Source organism: Aquila chrysaetos, chromosome 17 (genome assembly GCF_900496995.4).
Source record: "Aquila chrysaetos chrysaetos chromosome 17, bAquChr1.4, whole genome shotgun sequence".
NCBI lineage: Eukaryota > Metazoa > Chordata > Aves > Accipitriformes > Accipitridae > Aquila > Aquila chrysaetos.
In genome coordinates, this window is record NC_044020.1 from 20583825 (window position 1) to 20598118 (window position 14294).

The 14294-nt window shown below is 42.4% G+C and overlaps 1 protein-coding gene and 1 long non-coding RNA gene across 6 annotated transcripts in view; one reads left to right on the forward strand and one right to left on the reverse strand.

Annotated features, from left to right (window-relative positions):
- Positions 1–330: 330 nt before the first annotated feature.
- On the reverse strand, positions 331–13588 carry LOC115352545. Of its 2 annotated transcripts, XR_005934256.1 has the most exons (3): positions 13390–13588; positions 9345–9535; positions 331–2792 (listed from the first exon to the last, which is right to left on the reverse strand). It is a non-coding gene; the product is annotated as an uncharacterized LOC115352545 (long non-coding RNA). The 2 variants fall into 2 exon arrangements; XR_003927182.1 differs by lacking the exon at positions 9345–9535.
- The window catches only part of PRMT8 (protein arginine methyltransferase 8), a 70855-nt gene continuing 67825 nt past the window's right edge, over positions 11265–14294 (forward strand). Inside the window, exons 1-2 of one of the 4 annotated variants that reach the window (XM_030040905.2) lie at positions 11265–11561; positions 12288–12700. In XM_030040905.2, the coding sequence (XP_029896765.1) occupies positions 12626–12700 (75 nt within the window). In that variant the 5' untranslated portion in view covers positions 11265–11561; positions 12288–12625. Of the gene's footprint in view, positions 11562–11858; positions 11875–12029; positions 12701–14294 lie in introns of those variants that run through there. The other 3 variants (XM_030040906.1, XM_030040904.1, XM_030040909.1) reach the window with 3 other exon arrangements.

Below are 14294 nucleotides of genomic sequence, written 5' to 3' on the forward strand. Positions count from 1 at the left end.
ATCCTTGAATAGTTAAGTTCTGTTATTTCTGCCAATTACATGTGTTTTTGTAACACCCGCCTAATTGCACTTTAACTAATAAAAGTTACACCCCTAACAACTCCATAGCAGTATACCAAAGGTCAAACTCTGTGCGTCCAACACCAATCTAATTATTCTAGTCATGTCAGCTCAGTAGGTATTTACCTCTCTGTAAGGAATTTTGTTTCTGAGCCAAAGTCCCAGTTTCTCATGGGGTTTTGGCCCCACGCATTTTGCCCTCTCACAGTGAACATTCTAATGGAGGTGATGTACATGTGAATGGCTGTTACAGACACTCATAAGACAGACTGTTTGTTAAAAAAACCTGATTTATTGGGATTTTTTGCATAAGATAATATTCACATAGGAAATCAAATCTCTCAAACAGGTTGATCAGCTGCTGTCCGGACAGTGACACTGTAAGTCTCTATTGCAAGTGTCTTTGCAAAGGCATCTTCAGCTGAATCAGATGAGACTCACTGAACTGCTGGTCTGCTGAATTCTTATAATACAACTGGCACACAGTCTGTGTGTAAACCTAGTCTAGATGTCTTAAGTGTTATGTGCGACCATTTCTGTATCTGCAAGAACAGTTCTAATGACTAGTCACAAGTATGTTATCTATGTACAGTTTTGTCAATTCTGCAGTAGCAACTACCTGGGGGCATCTCTGAGACAATACCACACTAATAGTGCTTGTCAATCGGCTTATACACAGCAGGAACAGTCTGGGGAAATCTCCAGGACTGTCTGAAATTCCCACGTGGAGAGCTTCTGGAATAGTTTGTCAAATACTTTGTTGTGAAGGCAACTAGGAGTTCAGTTAACCACCTCATATCATGTCAATCCATTGTCTCAAATTACTTGTCTCAGCCAGCAGAAATGATCTGTAGAGTTCCTCAGTCACACAGAGAAGTCATGATTGTGCTGAGTATGCACATTGGCACAGCCAAGATGCTACACTGTGACTGTAACTTGTTGCAAATTAATGTATCTGTATATTATATACCACTTAGGGAATTAGAGATTGCTGGAATGACAGTGCTTAGAAAACTGAGAGAAATCAGGCCACTTGTAAACAGAAAACCTAAATTTTTTCTAAATTCATTCATCAGCAACACACTTCTTGGTAACAGACAGTACTTATACTATACTAATCATCATCACTACACATACAGAACTGTTAGTCTTTAACAACTATATTTTAAATTAGCTGTGAGTATACATGGAACTGATGGCTCAGAGGTCAGGATGACCAGGCTTGAGAGCACAGCGACAAGCCATGTTGGAATATCCTGATTAGTACATTTATATTTTATAGTTTTCACAGGCTTCTGCAATGGTCACAAACTATAGGACAAACTTCAATTTCAATCTCATATCACAATTAAAACTTAAAATTCCATAAATCTTGCCACGAGGGCCATTCATGATTGCTTTCCTTTTAGGGTGTCTTCAGGTGTGAAATTGTTTGTGTCTTTCACTCACAACTATAATTGTGCTGAAGAAAAAACAGCTTTTAGATACGGCAAAGTATCACTCAGAGAGGCAAAATAATATTAAAAATCTAATCTAAAAACATATAAAATACATTCACCCCTAGGGACTAACCAAGATTAGGCTACTCTATTTGACAATACTCTACTTGACCATGCGCTCGATCTCTTCTGCTCTCTTCCTATTGCAAACCACAGTCTGAGGACTTTTTGCTTTTTGGTACTGCAGATTGTACTGGACAATGAAGCACATTTGATTTGCAATGTATGGGATGATTAGTGTAGTATAAGTTTGCAGTGTATGGGTGTTTACAGTGATATTGCAAATATCATTGTAATACCTGATGATGTCCCATTACAGTACCTGAAATGATAAACCAGGGTGTCTCTCCCATACTTGTGTCATGTATAAGAAGTGCTTTAAATAATACTTTGCACTTAGGGACATTTTTCTATTGTCTCTAAACATGTATGACACAAAGCATGTACAGCCATCAACTAATTCTCCACACCCCAAAATGCAGGCTAATATTATAGACAAATATTAACTTAGATATTGATATTAATATTATAGATTGCAAAATTTGAGATAGATACAATCATCTAGTAAATTGGGGCAGAGGCAAGATGAGAATCTAATGCTCCTAACCATGTGTGTATTTCACCCATAAGTGTTAGAAACTTCAATAAGTTTTCCCATTAAAATTGTTCTTCAAGGTTTATACTTCTGTTTGACCATAATTTGAAGGGACCACTATAGGATTCATTGTGGCTTAAGTTTGTTGGTTTTTTTTTTTTTCATTTATGCTGACAGCAAAAGACACAGAACAGCGTGTTATTTTTGAGACCAGTATGTCTCAAATTCCTCCTGAGCTCATACTCTTACAGAATGAATGTGACCTTTCACATACCACTTTAAAAATGTGCCTTAAATTTACTTGTAACATGAATCCTCTGTGTTTTAGACTGCTGTAGGTTTCCTTTCTCCTCCTCACCAAGCTGGTAGTCCTTTGGAAGCTGGTACACACATGGATTTACTACTTATAAAGCATCATTTTTAGGTATTTCCAGAAGGTATTAGGTGCAAGGGAGAGAATGTGCTGCTTTCTTACATTTTTTTTTGTCATTAAGAGATTACATATTTTGTCAAATCTCTTGCAGGTCCCAAGATGGCAGTAAAGATAAGAACTTAATTTGGAGTCGCAGTGGTTTACCCTTCTTGTTAAAACCATCCATTCTGTTCTTGTTGTTTCCACACTGTAGTAGGTAGTCTTCCTAATGAAAAGGAATGGATCACACAAATTAGCTTAGTTGCAAGAAGAGTACTAATTCTGCATCACTTTTTTTCTAAATCCTCCATTTTTAATTATGTACTGTTTTGATCTAGCAGCTTGAATTTTGTTTCAAGTTTTTTCTAGCACACCAGTTCTTAGGTTGACAGACAGGAAGATCCTGTCAGCTACTGAAATACACCTGAAAACTGGATCTGGCCCAGCCCTCCTGGAATTTGTTATATGTTGCACATAATTCACTTGAGCTCTGTGGCACAAGTGTAAAGCAAGAATCAAGGAAATAATGCTTTGCTCTCCTCTACTTAGTGGCAAACTACCAAAGCAGGATCTGAAGGGCAATACCTAGAACAATGGGGTTCTGAGCTTGAAGGGCTCCTCTAGGCCATGTCTGTAACAAAAATAGGTAGTATCAAAAGCTCTTTCCTTAAGGAAGCTTTGCCTTCCCTTTAGTAGTACTATTTATGTTCTTGCTCCCCTTCTCTCTCCTTTCTCAGAAGCAAGCTTTCACTGTCATCCAAACTGTGAACAATTCTGCTGTACTGACTTCTCTAACTTCAACAAATGATACCAAATACACCTGTATTTTTATTATATCAAGCAGGTTTCTGAACACTACAAGCAAAACCATTATGAACTGCTCATGGAATGTTTTTTCCTTGAAAGAAAACACAAGTATACCACATACAAATTTCATGTACTTCTCAATTTGGGCTCTTTTGCTTCTACCATCTTCTATTTCACTGAGTTTGAAGAAAGAGAGAAGATGGGCACCATTAACACCTAGGTTACACAATTATACCTGTATTATGCAGAGTTTAGTATAAATAAGTCAATCTTCAATCTGGCAGGGACCACAGATGACCTAGCAGAATCTCTAGATTCTGCCAAAGTCCACAGCCACATCAATTGCCAAAGTCTAAAACCAGACCAATAACCCAGGAGACTGAGCTCTGTTTGCAGCCAGAAAAATCATCATCTTAGGCACCTCAGAGTGCTGACTCTACACCATAACCTGGCCAAAGCCTGACTGTATTTAATTTATTGGGGACCATCATCAGGCAACATTATAAAGAAGTATGACCTCGCTTTTGCTACGTTCTAGACTGGTTCTAGAAAATAAGCTACAGTGCTCTCAGCTCATGAAATACATGCAGTACTGATCAGAATTTCTTATTTTTCTTGTTTTAGTGGGAGGCAGGAGCATTTTGGCAATTTTCCTTAATGGAAGAGGAATGAAAATACCGAACTAGGAAGAAAAAAAATGCCAACCCACTATCATAGTTACAGTTGGTTGCCTGTCGACGGTGACAGCTGAACACATGTGCATGTGTTTGAAGAAAATTGTTCACAACAGGAAAAAGTGAGACACATAGCAGCATGACGTACTGTATAAGACAGTTATGGAAGAGAAAGCAAGAAGACAGACAGCTATTTGCCAGACCTGACAGAACCATCTAAGTGATTTCATAGATCTTCCATATAAAGTGCTTTACAAGAATACTCCCAAAGCCTTATGCATATCACTGAAGAAGGCAAATAAATATCTCTAGCATTTTCCAATCTAGCAAGAAATCAATAGTCTATCCCTCAAAAAAGGTGAGAGGAAAAAAAAAAAAAAGAAAAGAAAAGAAAAAAAAAAGGAAGTTTAAGAATGGGTGAAAACCAGAAAGTGACAGAAACCAAGACTACAGAGTGTCTGCTATTGGGCAAAGAAAGAAAAGAGAGGAGTAATCTCAATTGTTGCAACTTAATCTGTGGTCTAGTTAAATTCCTTTAACCCTATGTGACACAGCAATTTAAAAGTTTAAGCGCAGACTGTAGCCTAAGAAGAAAAGAAACAACTAAGATTTTATACTTACAAAGCAACAAAACATCTTGTTTGAATGAATAGGAACATTTTTACTTATCTGGTCTTCACCTCGGACTTGCTAAGCATGCTATAATCCAGCAGGAGAGAAAAGCACAGCAGATGAAACAGAAATGGGTCTTTTATTTAAATATAGAAATTCCATCTCAGATTCCAGCAAACAATATAAGGCAGAAGGTAGCGTTTTCTCAGAAAGGAAAGTTTCTTAAAAGCTATCACACAAGAGCAGAAAGTGCCAAGATAGGATGGAAGCTGGTGATTTGCATTTCATTTCAGTAAAGATGGGTTCATGATTCTGAGAGTATTACTTCACTTTCTTTCTGATAAGCTGTGTGCCCAGATGCAACATTCTCTACCCATTGATAGCTTATGGGGGATGGCGTTATAATGAGGTTTAGCTCTTCAAACAAAATTACAAGCCTTCTCTCCCCTGAGCACTTAAGAATAGAATGCAAGCAACAGTCTTTCACTTCTGTCAGCATATTTTTCCTGTGAAAGCATTGGCTGCACTTATCAAATCATCTTGGTATGAGAGTATACATATATAATCTTCTCTTTTCAAGACTTCAGGAGTAACATGAAAGAGAAAGCAAGAAGACAGCTATATTTGCCAGACCTGACAGAGCCATCTAACTGATTTTCATAGATCTTCCAGAATCACACAGAAACACATAATCACTGAGGTTGGAAAAGACCTATGGAAATCATATAGTCCAACAGCTATTCAAAGGATTGTCAACCAGAGCAAGTTGCTTGGGGCCATTTGTAGTCAGGTTTTAAATATGTTTAAGGAAGACTCCAAAATGTCCTTGGGCACCCTCACAGTAAAAAAGGATCTTTTCCTTATGTTTTTATGTCCTGTATTTCAATTTGCGCCCATTTCCTCTTTTCCTTTTGCTGGGTACCACTGAGAAGAGCCTGGCTCCATCTTCTTTACCACCTCCCACATCAAGCGCTCTCAGCCTATCTTTGTATGAGAGAGCTCTCCAGTTACTTAATAATTTTTGTGGCCCTTCAGTGGACTCCCTCCAGCATATCCACGTATGGGAGAATATTTTGCATAATGTTTCTTAGGCTTCTCATAACTTGAAAATTACTTTGCTATCAAACTTCAGAGGTATTTTGTTGTCTGTTCTGAGTGCATGTGATTTGTAATGGTTCAAAAAGTTAGGTGGGAATTAACAAGGTTGTATTACCACTTACGCAGGTCAGCGTCTAACATACCATGACATTATGCCCATTTATCTCTGCCATTGGAGTAATCTCAAGTCTCAATAGCCTGCTCAGCTCCTCTAATCCACAGAGGATTGCAGACCCACTTTGGTGGCCTTTATAGAAGTTGTCAGAATAGGAATTTCTTCCAGGTGACCCAGTTACAACTTTTTAAGAGTTTATTACTCACAATGAAAAAAAAAAAATGGAAGGAACATTTTGGTTAAATTTAGATTACGTTTTCAGGTTTTTGACTGCAAAATAGAGTTTCTGTTGTTAAATAAAATGAAGCCTACAACCTTAGAAAAATACAAAAATTCTGGTGATGAATCTGCGAGGGACAAGATAGTTCACTGGTGTTTCATTATCTGTAAGCATAGCTAAGGGTTCAGTTCATGACAAGGTTTCTATAATTTAACACTGAATTATCTGAGCCCTGGACATACATTCTTGGCTTGTGGTAGTGGGTATCTCAGATCAGTTTAGCTTCTGATAAACCCTTCCTCACTCAAACCTAGCTTCAATGGTTGAAAAGTGCAGTGATTCCTAGGAGAAGGCTGGAATGCATTAGTGTTCATGAAGAAGGATAAGATGATGATACATGGGAAAAAAAAAAAGGTAATGAGGAAAGCTAAAGGACCAGGAAGGAACAGCATAAATAAAATAAGACATTTAAATCAACAGTGTCAGTTAGAATTCACTTCAGCATCTTCAGAATGAACATGAGTGAATTGCAGGAAATAAGAGAAATATTTGAACTACTGGCATTTTTGAGAGATATAGTGCGGATAGAAGACGGGTGAAGAGGTTGGAGAGATTGCCAAACATAATGTATGTTTTGAGGCAAAGGAAATCACTGTGACTTTCTGACCAATAATATTACCTTCAATAACAGGTAAAGAACTAACATCACTCAAAACCAGTAAATTTCTCAAGATTGCAGAAGAAAAGAAAAAAAAAGAAAAAATTATGAGAACTAGTTAGCCTTGGCTCATCAGTTATGGCAGTTTTTCACTTAAAGGGCAAAAATCACAGCTGTTATCAATTCGTATAGTGCTATGAACTTGAAAGAACAATGCAAAGTGATACTACAAAAGGATCCTGCCCCATGTCTTCTTTTCATCATATAACAAAATTTGGTGGGGATTTTGAAGCAGGAATAGATTTTTGATACAGTATTTTCTCATCTAACTAGGAAGTGCCCAATGGTTGCCCCCAGTCTCTGTGTAAAGCCCTTGTCTACTTTTTTAAACAAACAAGAAAGAAAGGCATGCAAAGCCCAGTGTTTCTGCTGAAGTCTGAGGTCAAATAGAAGGGAATAAGTCTTTTCCAGACTGATTATGCCCTGTCTTCTTCCTTTCATCAGGATGCAAGGTATTAAGAAAGGTGAAATTTCTTGGTTTAATCTTCCTTATGACCTGTGAATAAGTGATTGGGGAAGAGGTGGACAAAGCTGTAGAAATGGGGGTGGCAGGAGGGCTTGGAAGACCCAATGGAAGGACTCTGTTTTATATGACAGAACATTCCAGTGTAATAAATGTAACAGTTTAACATTGATCCAGACCATATAAATATTACCTGTGACACAAAGTGCTATTCTATTTTACCTTCTCCTGTCTTCAGCTTTTTCATTGCTGCTTTTCTTTGCCTACCATGGCTACCCTGTGCTTCCCTATGCAGAATTTCACTACACATTTTTTCACCTTCTCTGCCAGTCCTCTTCTGCCAGTCCTCCACCTCACCTCCTTCCTTATTCATATTTTCTCTTACTCTCCTTACTCATCCTTATATTTCCTGTCCATTGTTTGACAGGAGCACTGGTATTGCTTCCTACTTGAAATGATGCCAAATTGTCACTGTTTGAAGCAATTCTTACCCATTTCAATTGGAATCATCACACCAGCAACTTCATTCCATCTTCTTCCCCAAATAATTACTTCTGGGAGAGAAAGTTTTTATCAGAGGGAAAAAGATGTTCTCCTGTTCATGTATGTCTTTAGCTTTATCTTTAACAGATCCCATATTTCACTGATATTATCCTCATGCACAGATATGCAACTGAAAAAAAAAAGGGGGGGGGGGTTTCCTTGATATATAAAGCACAAAGAAAGGTTAGGATTTTTTATGTGGAGGGACACTTCTTTTGCTAATATTGAATCTGAACTTCCCAATCCACAACTTGCAGCTATTGTCCTTTTTCATAGCATCTGACTGTACCGAGAGGAGTTTGGCTCATCTAAGTGACAATCCTTAAAGCTAGTCATAAGCCACTACTGGGTGCCCCTTGACCTCTTCACCAAAGCCAACAAGCCCAACTCTCCTGAGAGGTTAGTGCCCTAAGAGACCATTTAGTAGTCTTTTACTGAACTATCTCCAGTGTATCCACCTCCCTCTTGAACCAGGGGACCCAGCACTGCACACAGAATCAAAGATGCAGTCTCACCAGTGCCAATTAGAGAGAGAATCATACTTCCCTTGCTCTACTGGACACTTTCCATTTAAGGTAGATAATTATACAGTTTGCCTTTTATGCAGTGACAAAGCATGATGAGTCATATTCAACCTAGCTCCACCCCTACCCCGTAACCTCCAGATGCTTTCCATCAGAACTGCCACACAATTTCTCAGTCTGTACTGATGCACAGGATTATCCCACCTCAGACGCAGACATTTGGATTTCATCCAAGCTAATGACAAAGCTGGCAATAAGTCTGAATCTTCTGAGGGCCAGCACAGCATTACTGCCACACTCAGCAAGTAGCAAAGCAGCCTCAACCACAGCTGCTATTATTGGAAATCTGAAGTAATAAACACTTCCCTTTCCATTTTCTCTTCAGCACCACCCCACTCCATTTGTAATATTTTGTGACCTTCACATGTACTTATACATGATATATTTAAATTCAGAAGATGTTTTGACATCTCCTGGCTTTGTTACAAATGCATTTTTACTACCATGACATTTTCTTCATGACAATACTCTTTTTCTTGAGATCTAACAAAACAAGGGATCAGAAATATGTTCCCAAGCTCAGTTCCAATGGCCAGCTATCACCACTAGGTAACCACAGATGTCAGCAGGATTTTTATTCACATGTCTGAGGGCAGAATTTGTCCCCTAACCAGTATGAAAGCTCATATTCCTCAAGTTCAGTGTTCCTGTGAATTTCAGTATCAAGAGGAACTTGTGCTGAGGCCCGTGTTCAAACTGAAGGACTGGCCAAGTATCTGTGTGTGCACACAGACATCTGTATGAGTAAACACGCTGCTTTCAGCCTCTTAATTGCTAATTGATTCTTGCAAGGAATAACTTCTACCCATGACTGATTAAAAAAAGTCCTGAAGGACAAATAATTTTCCCTTTGGAATAAAACAGATTAGAGCAAATGGTGTGTGTTTTCAAAGCAGTTTCCTCAATCACATATAGAACATAAAAGGAGGAGTGGGGACACCAACCATCTGGTAGATTTCCAAAGGTGTTCAGGACCAAAACATTCATCCTTTTATGCTGGAAACTGTGAGACTGGAAGGTTTTCCTGGTATCTGTAAAGCATCAGCACCACGTTCAAGGATGAGCAGTCACGTATCTGTGTTGACAAAGAGGTGGAGGAGGACAAGAATAGGTGCCAGGACAAGTCACACAGTATCTGAAGCTGAAGAAAGAAGGATATATTAAATCTTTGCGTGCCAGTTTTGCCAGTTGCTGAGTGCTTTTGAAAATCTGATGCCTCATTTAGCTGACTAAAGAGTGATTGAGCTGTACCAGAAATACAGACCCAGCTGTCAGAGAAAACTGGAAAATATGTCCTGGAGTAGTTTTGAAAAATCTAAATCTTTTTCTCTATATAGAACACTGATTTATTTTAAAAGATTTAATTAGGCTAAGTTTAGCTGCGTGTATCACCTGAAAATAGAGAAGACACACTAAAACTATGTAGGTTAGCCCAAATACATACTGACTAAAACTTCGTGCACTCACTAACCACCAGATATTCATGACCGAGCAGAGAAAAACATTGTGACAAAGATTGCAGAGACACTAAATTTTTATTTGCAGATTATTTTTTTCCCTTATCCCTCCACCTAGAAATCGAAGTACTTAATGAGAAAGAGTTCCATAGCCCAAGACTGTGAGGGTAGCTTTGGGATACTCTAAAATAGCCTCTATCAGCAATGGCTATAAGGGTTTTCACGTTTGAAGGGTTTTAAGACCTTCAAGAGCTCTATGAATGTCCCAAAGAAAAGGGGAATGGCCTGCTCCCATTTCTGTCATTCTTTGAGCCTCATGCCTAGGAGGTGTGAAATAAAACTCTACTTTATAAACAAAGGAGGTGTGGATGATTATTGAAAAAATTAGCAGTGGTGTGGACCTAATGAAAGAACTCAAGGTGTTAGAACAAATGTGAGCTGAAAGGAGTAGCAGGAAATCAGAGGCTTGTGAAAAACTGAATGATCAAATGGCTCTGCAAAGTATCTCACAGAGGTCCAGTCTCAAGCTGTATGGCATGTGTGTCTGTCTATAACACTCTCACATTCTGAAACCTTTTCATATGGTACCATTGTGCCCTACATGGCATACTCTCATTGTCACTTGACATTTCAGCACACCACGCACCTTCTGCTTCCCTGGATTGCTTACTTCTATGTGTTTTATTACAAACTTGAAATCTATTGCATACCTACTGATCTGTGTCTGAACAAGAAATTGTGAGGGTCATCCAAGTAAAAGGGAGAAATTTGCTCATATAATTTTCTTGGCCCCACCTCCTCATCCCCATGAGGTAGGAGAATAATTTTGCTCTCTGCTCTTTAATTCACATTGTCTACCTCCATTCCCCCACCCCCAGGGATATTTCAGCCTCCTGTGTGCCCAAGGACTTCCTGCTGTTTTGGCAGTACTTCATGGTATGTCAGTATTCCAGAGGTCAGCTGAGGATAAACTCTAATTAAAATACATTAAAATAGGCTGCAGGGCACAAAAATTCAAACCCCCAGACCTATCATAATCTGTTACTGATGTAGCATCTGAGCTAGCTATGTGCTTAAAATATGCATCAGAAGTAATCTTTCAAACCTCTTCTTCAGGTCTCCATTGGCACCCCCAGAGGAAATTATTTCAAACTGTTCAGAGAGCAGCAATCCTGTTCTGGTCCTTGAAATCCTTCGAGCAACACACACCTACACACTAGCATTATTTTCTCACCTCCTCCGTATAAAAACAAAACAGAAACGTGAGAACAGTGGGCTGGAGATGGAGCTGTGGAAAGTGAAGTTGGAAGGATTAATTATGTAATACGCCCCCTCTCCCGCCCTTACCCACAGCAACACGAGTGAGGTAAACCTCATCCTCCCAGCTGACAACTCAGAACTAGAAAGTGCCCGGAGGAGTGATAGCAAGATAAATGTGTGGGGAAGGTGGCAATGCACTCCCACAGAGGAAGATGTCATTAGGAAAAGGCTAAAAAGAAGTTCAAACCACCTTTGGCTCCTTCCCTCCCCAGCAAGACCTCTCCCTCCGCGCCTTCCCTCCCCACTTTTCAGCAGGAGCTGCATCCGGATCAGGACTGTATTTCTATTAGTTCCTGGCTATCTGACAGAGTGTGGATCCTGCTGAAACTTCAAGTAAAACAGAAGCTGGGAGCACACAAATGAGAAGATATATTAAGAAAGCAGGTTTGCTACTTAACTTGGAGGAAAGAAGCTGGAGCAGACTTCTTCGGTTGCTCTCTAAGAGCCTTGCCGAGAGTCCTTGCAAAGAAAAGTGTTGCTGATTCAAAAGAAGAGGAGGGATGGGGGAGAAAAAAAAATCGTGCATGCCTGTGTGAGAGGGAGACAACGTGTGTGCGTGTACGTGTGAATGCGTGCTTGTGTGTGAGAGGGTGTAGGCGACGGGGGGGGGGGGCTTGATATGATGTTTTTTTCTACGAAAGACACGTGAATGCAATTCCGAGAGAAGGGCAACAAGCTCTGCCCAAGAGCAGAAGGGGTAGGGAGGGAAGGGGAGAGGAGAGGAGAGGGGAGAGGAGAGGGAAGGGGAGAGGGAAAGGGAGGGGAGAGGGAAGGGGAGAGGAGGGGGAAGGGGAGAGGGAAGGGGAAGGGGAAAGGAAGGGGGGAGGGAAGGGGGAGGAGGAGGAGGAGGAGGAGGAGGGATTGCTATTTCAGGCGACATTCATAGAAAGAGGGTGGCAAATTCTGTGACCATCTTTAAAGGAAGTTTCCTGGGACCTAGAGAGAAAGAAAGAAGCCCAAAGAAGGAAAATAAAGGGCTATGATTTCCTTGTCCTGTTGCTTTGTCTCTGGCTCCCTCTGCCTCTGGAAGAGTAGCCACAGGACACAAAGATGCCCAGCTGGTCACTGCACGCCCAAGTTCAGTTTAGCTGGTGCTTCTCTCCTGTTTAGCCCGACTGCTTTCTCTGAAGGGGAGGACTCACAGCCCGACAGCCTTTTAGTTTAACCTGAAGCGTGTGTGCCGCCTCTCTCTGCCCATCCCAAGAGCTCGCTGGAGGTGGAGGAGAGGGGAGAAAGAAGAGGACTTGAAAGTGCCCGAGGAGCTCCCAATGCTAAGAGGAGACAAACATTCCCGTGGACTACGCAGAAAGGACAAAGCTGACTGATTTATTGCTGTTTTCCGTAATTTTTTGTTCTCCCTACCCTTTGGCGCACACCCGCGTTTGGCGATCTTTCAAAGCACAAAACGAGACACCAACCCCGAAGCCCCAACCCCTTGGCTAGCTCTTATGGGAATGAAACACTCCTCCCGCTGCCTGCTCCTGAGGAGGAAAATGGCGGAGAACGCTGCCGACAGCACCGAGGTAAGGATGCGAGGCAGAGCCCGGCGCCCGAGCTCCCCCGGCCCCGAGCAGACATCCCTCAGCAGAAGCAGCACGAAGCGCAGATAAACTTTCCCGGCTCCTTCGGCTGGCCCCGGCCTCCGGCGCCGCTATGATTCCCTGCATGCGCCTGACCCCCCCCGTTCCCCCCGTTCCCCCGCGGCAGAGAGAGAACCTCGCAGCCCGCCCGACCCCCCGGTCGCTCGGGCCGCCGCCCGGCAGCCGCCGCTTTACGGCTGGTTCCCCCCGAAGCGGGCCGGGGGCCGGGCGGAGGTGAGGCGCCGTGCGGGGGCCGGGAGGACGGGAGGACGGGGGGGGGGGGGGGCTCTTTCTGCGTTCGAGGTGGCTGAAAGGGACAAAGACGGTCTCTTGCGACAGCGCCCTGGCCGGCCCTGAGGGCTCTTCGCCTAGAGGAACGCCGGGGAGCCTTTGCTAGGGTCGTGCGGGGGGACGTGAGGAGCATCCGTGTCTCTGCGGCACCCTGGGTATCACCAAGCGGAGCCGTGCCCGAGGCGGGGGCGGAGGGCGGGAGGAGCGTTCCTCCCCGCGCCCGGCTGGCCTGGGCCGTGCCCGAAATGGCTTTGCATTGCCTTCGGGCCGAGAGGGCACCCTGCGAGCTGTCGGGTTTTCTGCAAGAAACCCGCCCCCCCACACACCCCCGCCCCGGTTACCTTCGGTTTCCTCAACATTGGGGTTGAGCAGCCCTCGTTTACTTGTCTGGGGCTGTCTTGACCTCACCGAGACTTCTCAAGGGACACAGCAGTGGGCGAAGTCTCAGATCTGGAAAAGCAGAAGGATGCAGGATGCAGTCCCAGCTTCTCTGGGAGCATGTGAGAAGGAGACGGGCGAAAGTGCAAGCGTGTGCCAAACTCCCCGATTCTATTAATAGACTGCGCCTAGCACTCTGGCTGAACGCTTAACACATGGTTAAGCGACAGGCAGCGCAGCCATGTGCAGACCCCTGAGGACACTGCACCCCAACCAACTTCAGCAGCTTGGCCCTTACGTGCAGGGGGGGCACTGACCCTCCTCCCCAGTTGCCCTGCAGAGGTAATAAGGAACAAAAGCACCACTTCAGTGTGAGCACATGACTGGTCTCTCGTTTATTCTTTCCGTGTCTCTGGCAAATGCCTCCTCCTTTCAGATAGCCCTCCCGGTACGTGTCCTGCTCCCTCGTGAATTCCACGTTTCTGTTACTATTTCTAATAGCGCTCTCTCTGCTTGACCTTCATCCATATGTGTCCTTTGCCATGCCAGGTGAAGAGCAGAATTTTTCTTAAATTAATGTGATGTAAGCACTACATCAAAGAACATGCCTGCTACTGCATTACAACCCCGTAGAGTACTGTTTGCAGAAGAGGCATCTATAAATAGCATGAAGTCTGGCTGCACATCTGTAAACTGTCGTAGTACTGACAGCACATATTGCATTAAAGGTCCCAGGATCCTGGGCAGTATTGCAAAGAGAAATGTGCAAGCACAGCCAGTTCCTTTCAAAGCTGTTTTTCCATGGAAATTGTCTTTAGACAGGGAAAATAGGTAAGAGGAGCTTCCTAAATATTCCTCTTCTATTTCA